Genomic DNA, 6,734 nt, shown 5'->3' with positions numbered 1-6,734 from the left:
CCTACCCCCTCACTGGTTTCTTGAGAATTGGATCATTCCTAAGTTGGACATATAGTCAAGGCTTGAGGAATTACTAGATCAACTGTCTAATGAGAATTAGGAAACTTTAAATATTTTTATTTTTAAAATATTTGGGGGCTGAAGAGATGGCTCAGTGGTTAAGAGCACTGACTGCACTTGCAGAGGACCCGGGTTCGATTCCCAGCACCCTCATGGCGGCTACAACCGTCCTTAACTCCAGTTCCAGGGGAATCCGAAGCCCTCTTCTGACCTCCACGGCATTGCACGATACGGGTGCACTCACCTACATGCAGGCAATTCACGCATACACATAAAATAAAAATAAATAAATAAATAAAATTTTTAAAAAATATTCTTCTGCCTCCTCCTCCTCTTTGTTTTGGTTTCTCTTTTTTTTTTAATTTTTTTTATTTTATGTGTATGAGTGTATTGTATGTATGTAGTTGCACCCGTGTCATGCAGTGACCACAGAGGTCAGAAGAGGGCATCAGATCCCCTAGAACTGGAGTTACCAAAGGTTATTAGCTGTCATGTGGGTGCAGGGAATAGAACCCAGGTCCTTCTCAAGAAAAGCCAGAGCTCCCAACTGCTGAGCCATCTCTCCAGCCCCTTGTTTCTCTTTTTGAGATGATCTCACTGTGTAACGCAGGCAGGTCTGGAAATTATCATGTAGCCTATATAGGTCCTCCTTCCTGAGCCTCCTAAGTGCTGGGATTATAGAATGACCTTGAACTTCTGATCCTCCTGCCTTTATCTACCAAGTGGTAGAATTATATTCTCTCGCTCCCACCTGCATGGCCTTCATGTGTTCCTTCTCCCCTACCAGTAGTGGCTGAAGTTTGTAGTTTGGAACTATAGAACTGAAATCTCCCTTCCTCCCCTCTGGCAGGTGAAAGCAGCTATTAAATATGCCCTTAGTGTAGGCTACCGCCACATTGACTGTGCTGCTGTATATGGCAATGAACCTGAGATTGGGGAGGCCCTGAAGGAGAATGTGGGACCAGGCAAGGTAAGAACTGGGGATGCAAAGAAGATGGGGTGTAAGAACTTAGGGATGAAGCTGGGACTGTGGTGTGGCTGAGGGAAAGTGGCATCATGGCATTATCATTTGCAAAGTTCCCACTTGAGAACTGCACAATTGAATTATCAAATATATATATGATTATATATATAAACCCTCATGATTTTTTTTTTGGCCTTTTTTGAGACCCTGTAGCCCCAGCTGGCCTGGAACTCACTATGTAGACCAGGCTAGCCTCAAACTCACAGAGATCTGCCTGCCTCTGCCTCCCAAGTGCTGGGATTACAGGCGTGTGCTACCATACCCGGCCCCCTCATGATATTTTAAGTAAATTTATGATTTTATGTTGGGCCACATTCTGGGGCATGTGCTTGCCTGTTCCTCTCTTAGAACTATGGGTAGACCAGGCCAGGCACATGCCTTTAATCCCAGCACTCAGGAGGCAGAGGCAGACACAGAGGAAGGTGGATCTCTGTGAGGCCAGCTTGGGCTCCAGGGAGTCTTTCTCTCAAAAAGACTGAAAAAAAGAAAAAAAAAAGGCAGACAGCAAGTGTTGACCTCATGTGCACCACACATACACCCACATGAATATGTACATACAGCACACACACAGATATACAGAAAGGAAGGAAGGAAGGAAGGAAGGAAGGAAGGAAGGAAGGAAGGAAGGAAGGAAGGAAGGAGAGAGAGAAAGAGAGAAAGAAGAAAGAAAGGAAAGAAAGAAAGAAAAAGAAAGGAAGAAAAAAGAACTGTGGTAGGTGACACTAAGTGCTCAGGGCTTTTCTCATAATGGACTCTGCCTCTGTCCCAGTTGGTGCCTCGGGAGGAGCTGTTTGTAACATCCAAGCTGTGGAACACAAAGCACCACCCTGAGGATGTAGAAGCTGCCCTCCGGAAGACACTGGCTGACCTCCAGCTGGAGTATCTGGACCTATACTTGATGCACTGGCCTTATGCCTTTGAGTAAGCCTTACTGTGTCTTTTCTTGGAAATTGGGTATTGGGGAGTAGTAGTTTTGGTAACTTATAATCAGAGCAGCAGAGCAGAATGGGAACACATCTGTGTGGCAAGTAGAGGAGCTTAACATGGGATCCTAGGCATCTCTGCAGCTAAATGTTTAGCTATATAAAAGGGATAACACTCAGCTTGTACCACTACATGAGTGGTCCCTTCTGCGCCACTGTTCATTCGGAAAACACGTTGCCCTTCTGTTGAGGCACTATACCTCCCCTGAGGTTTTGGCCAGGAACCTGTCTCACCAGAAAGTGTGAGCAGTCTCCTATCAGCATTGTGCCCTGTGCTAGATGGGTAGAAAACTCTGTGAGGATGGTGGCATTGAGGAAGCCCTACTAGAGGAGAGGAGCTAGAATCTGGGCCTATGAAAAGGAGGAGAAATGCTGGGCCGGGCCTTTAATCCCAATACTTGGGAGGCAGAGGCAGGCGGATCTTTGTGAGTTCGAGGCCAGCCTGGTCTACATAGGGAGTTCCAGGAAAGCTGAGCTACAGGGAGACCCTGTCTCAAAAAGACCAAAAAGAAAAGGAGGAGAAATGGGCATGGGCATTCTGTGTATCCATGTAGAGCTAATAGACTTAAGATCTAGAACAATAAGAGAGCATTGCCGTCCTTAATTTTTGGTACTTTAACCTTCATTCTTTTTATGTTGTTTAGAGGCAGGGTCTCCCTGTAGCCCCATCTGGCCTAGAACTTGCTATGTAGACCAGGCTGGCCTTGAACTTACAGAGATCCACCTGCCTCTGCCTCTGCCTCCCAAGGGGATTAAAGGCATGCGCCACCCCACCCGGCATAATCTTACAGTATGGTATATAGAATAGTTGGATGGGCAGGTCAGGCAGTAGTATGACATTTGTGCCCACACTTGCGGGTGCTTTGTCTCACTCAGGCGGGGAGACAATCCCTTCCCCAAGAATGCTGATGGAACTATTAGATATGACTCTATCCACTATAAGGAGACCTGGAAGGCTCTGGAGGCACTTGTGGCCAAGGGGCTGGTACGAGCACTGGGCTTGTCCAACTTCAGCAGTCGGCAGATTGATGATGTTCTCAGTGTGGCCTCCGTGCGCCCAGCTGTCTTGCAGGTGAGCACTACAAGCAGATCAGAGGTTATGAGTAGAAGGGGGTACATGAATGGACAGGTGGTGAGATTCCTAATGGAGTTGGCAAGTTACCAGAAGTGTTGGAGTGTTCTGCATAAAGGTGAGCTTAAAACCTGGGAGAGAATGAGATCACCAGGGAAAATAGTGAAAAACAGTGGGCAGCAGGTTCCCACTGTTGGGCTAGTTCTGACATGTGTCTGGAAGGGGTCAGGTAAGCTGGGTGTGGTCACCCCATGGTGAAGGAGTGTTACTTGTTTCAGGTGGAATGCCACCCATACCTGGCTCAAAGTGAGCTCATTGCCCACTGCCAAGCACGCGGCTTGGAGGTGACTGCCTATAGCCCTTTGGGTTCCTCTGATCGTGCCTGGCGCCATCCTGATGAGCCTGTCCTGCTTGAGGAACCAGTGGTCCTGGCACTGGCTGAAAAATATGGGCGCTCTCCAGCTCAGATCCTGCTGAGGTATGCGGCATTCTTAGGAATGGAACTCTTAGGAGGGTATGAGGAAGGCCTATTTGGGAGGGAAGGATTGAGTGAGTTCATTATTTGAGTGCTTGAGGCTGAGGATTTTGCCATGTGATCTGGAGGGAGGCTCTGAGGCAATGTTCCTATGCCAGTGGGCTCAGGTGGTCAAGGAATTAGGGAAGGCTGCATGAAGGATAAGATAATGTTCCTCAATACTAACTCTTCTTCTTTTTCCTTATGCTCGATCCCTACCCTAGGTGGCAGGTTCAGAGGAAAGTAATCACCATCCCCAAAAGTATCACTCCTTCTCGTATCCTTCAGAACATTCAGGTACTTGGTCATGGGTTCTGTCCTCTTTAGTCTATTGAGATACATTCTGCCCCTGATTTGGGCTGGCCAAGAAGACAGTATTGGGGGACCCCAGCTACCACTCACAAGGCTGTCTTTCCTGTTCCCAGGTATTTGATTTCAGCTTTAGCCCAGAGGAGATGAAGCAGCTAGATGCCTTGAACAAAAATTGGCGCTACATTGTGCCCATGATTACGGTAAGGATATGTAGCCATTCAGGGTCAGGGAATGGGGTGGGGTGGCCCAGGTCTGGCCTCAGGCTTGCTGGTTGGAAGAAGGACAGCATATTGGAGGGATTGCCACCCCAAATATAGTACTCTTTTCCTCTCTTCCTTCTCTCCTCCTTCCCTTCCTCCCTCTCCTTCTTCCTTTTTTTGCTTTGTTGAGCCAGATTTCCCATGCTTGCCTAGAACTTTGTAGCCCAGGCTGGCTTCGAACTCCTGGCAGTTGTCCTGCCTCGGCCTTCTAAGGTGCCATTGTGCCTTCTCTTTTTTAGTCTTTCTCTTTCCTTCCTTTCAGAGAGGTTTACACTTTGTAGCTCAGGCTACCTTGAACTCTATCCTCTTGTCTTAGCCTCTGAAGTTCTAAGATGACAGCTGTGTGCCACCAAACTCTGCTCCAGTGGTCTCCTTTTTCTCAAGGTCAGGAAATTACTGTGCCTTAGGCATACTTCATAAAACCTGGGAATCCTAATTTTGATTCTTTTTGTGTGTGTGTTTTGAGACAGAGTGTCTCTGTAGCCCCAGTTGGCCTGGAACTCGCTGTGGATGTAGACCAGGCTGGCCTGGATCTGCCTGCTTGTGCCTGCCAAGTGCTAGGATTAAAGGCATAGGCCACCATGCCTGGTATAAACCTACTTCTTGATTATCTTGAACCTACATAATTTCTCCAAAGCAGTCAAATTAACCCAATAAAATAATAAGAGAGGAGCCCAGATGGCATTCTTGACCTTGTTGAAGTCTACTGCTTATAGGGAAATAAATAGATTCTGGGCACAAGTTGTCCCAGTAAAGACTACAAAGTCTTCCAGGCAGGATCAGGTATGTACCAGGCTGTGGATTTGATGCTGTAATGATGTTAATGCTGTGGTTCCTGCTCATGCCACCTGGTATAGTGAAAAACTAGCCAAAAGTTCTTCATAAAAGTTGGGGGAAGGAACCCCACGTGGTGGTACAAGCATTTAGTCCCAGCACTTGGGAGGCAGAGGCAGGAGGTTCTTTGTGAGTTCCAGGCAGCTGGGGCTACAGGGAGACCCTGTCTCAAAAAATAATAATAAAAATAACTAAATAATTTGGGGGAAGGGACTGGAGAGATGGCTCAGTGGTTAAGAGGATCTTGGTTTTGTTCTTAACACCCACATGGAGGCTAACAACCGTCCTTAATACCAGTTCCCAGGGATTTGATATCCCCTTCTGACCTCTGCAGATATTGTACAACCCAGGTGCACTTGTATACATGCAGACAAAACACTCATATACATACAATAAAATTGAAAACAATAGCCTGGCATGGTGGCGCATGCTTTTAATCCCAGACTCAGGCAGAGGCAGGAGGACCTCTGTGAGTCTGAGACCAGCCTGATTTACATAGAGAGTTCCAGGCCAGCTGGGGCTACTGGGAGACCCTGCTCAAAAAGACCAATAAATAAATACATAAAATTTAAAAAATTAGAAAAGTAACGAATTCTAAAATGCTGGGGGAAATGCCCTGGGTCTTTGGAATGTCAGTTCTTGCTAATGGAGTCATCTAATTCTTTCTATTTTCAGGTGGATGGAAAAAGGGTCCCAAGAGATACAGGACACCCTCTGTACCCTTTTAATGACCCATACTGAGACCATAGCTTCTCAGATTCCCTGCAGAGACGTATTACCTGCACACCCCAGAAAGAGGGGTCAGTAAAGCCATTGGTACAATAAATACCACTGTTTGATTGTCTGGTCAGGCCTTCGGTTGGAACTTGTTATTCTTAGGGACAGCTAGCTGTGACCTCCCTTGAAGCCCACTCCTGATCTTGTCGTTTATTTTGTTTTGAGGCAGGGTCTCATTATGTAGCTCTGGTTTACCTGGAACTCACCATTGTAGACCAGACTGGCCTTGATCTCACAGAGATTCACGTTCCTCCCCAGTGTGTTAGGATTAAAGACTTAGAATGCTTTAGAGTGCCTTGCAAGCAGCTGAATTCAGGTAGTGCCACATTTTTTTTTTTTTTTTTTAGCACTATGTGCGTCCCTTGCACTTTATCAAGAATTCCACAAATTGATTGGTATCGTGATCCTGGCACTGACTGACCTGGCTTTAAGGAAAGTGTGGGTCTTGAGTTTTCACTCCTGCCGGTGCCAGCCGGCCAAGACGGACAGTACCTGAAAGGGGGAGTGAGGATTGAAAGAAAAAATAAGAGACAGAAAAGATGCTTGGGACGGCTGACAGTAGGGCCTGCAGCCCGGGTTTATTTCAGCTCCACCTTTTTATACAGAAGAACTCAATTAGTTTCAACAGCTGTTTTCCCCACCTGGTATCTGAGGGTCAAGGAGTGGTCAGACACCTCAAAGGCTTCTTTGATCTTTTTGTTTACCACTATTGCCTCAAGGTCAGGTGTTGTGAGGCTCTCTGTATAAACACATTCCTCCTGATTAGGCAGATTAGATACTGGTGTGCATAACACAAACTCAGTAAACAAGCCTGCCACAGCTCAATGTACATAATAGACAAACAGCTTCCAACATACTCCTCTCTGCCTTAGTAGCCTCTAAGTTTAAGAATATGAAG

General features: G+C 46.6%; 1 protein-coding gene across 3 annotated transcripts in view; it reads left to right on the top strand.

Annotated features, from left to right (window-relative positions):
* Positions 1 to 5,909, top strand: part of Akr1a1 (aldo-keto reductase family 1 member A1) — a 73,502-nt gene extending 67,593 nt beyond the window's left edge. For 2 of the 3 annotated variants that reach the window (XM_029565645.1, XM_017799235.2), the window contains 5 exons: positions 2,944 to 3,139; positions 3,418 to 3,617; positions 3,878 to 3,950; positions 4,079 to 4,165; positions 5,735 to 5,909. In XM_029565645.1, coding sequence (XP_029421505.1) covers positions 2,944 to 3,139; positions 3,418 to 3,617; positions 3,878 to 3,950; positions 4,079 to 4,165; positions 5,735 to 5,800 — 622 coding nt within the window. In that variant the 3' untranslated portion in view covers positions 5,801 to 5,909. Of the gene's footprint in view, positions 1 to 2,943; positions 3,140 to 3,417; positions 3,618 to 3,877; positions 3,951 to 4,078; positions 4,166 to 4,541; positions 4,621 to 5,734 lie in introns of those variants that run through there. The other variant, XM_029565644.1, reaches the window with a different exon arrangement.
* Positions 5,910 to 6,734: the final 825 nt, after the last annotated feature.

Source organism: Nannospalax galili, unplaced genomic scaffold, assembly GCF_000622305.1.
Source record: "Nannospalax galili isolate Female #2095 unplaced genomic scaffold, S.galili_v1.0 scaffold1719, whole genome shotgun sequence".
In the NCBI taxonomy this organism is placed as follows: domain Eukaryota; kingdom Metazoa; phylum Chordata; class Mammalia; order Rodentia; family Spalacidae; genus Nannospalax; species Nannospalax galili.
The sequence above is the reverse complement of the archived record's forward strand: the minus strand, read 5'-3'. Positions and strand labels throughout refer to the sequence as shown.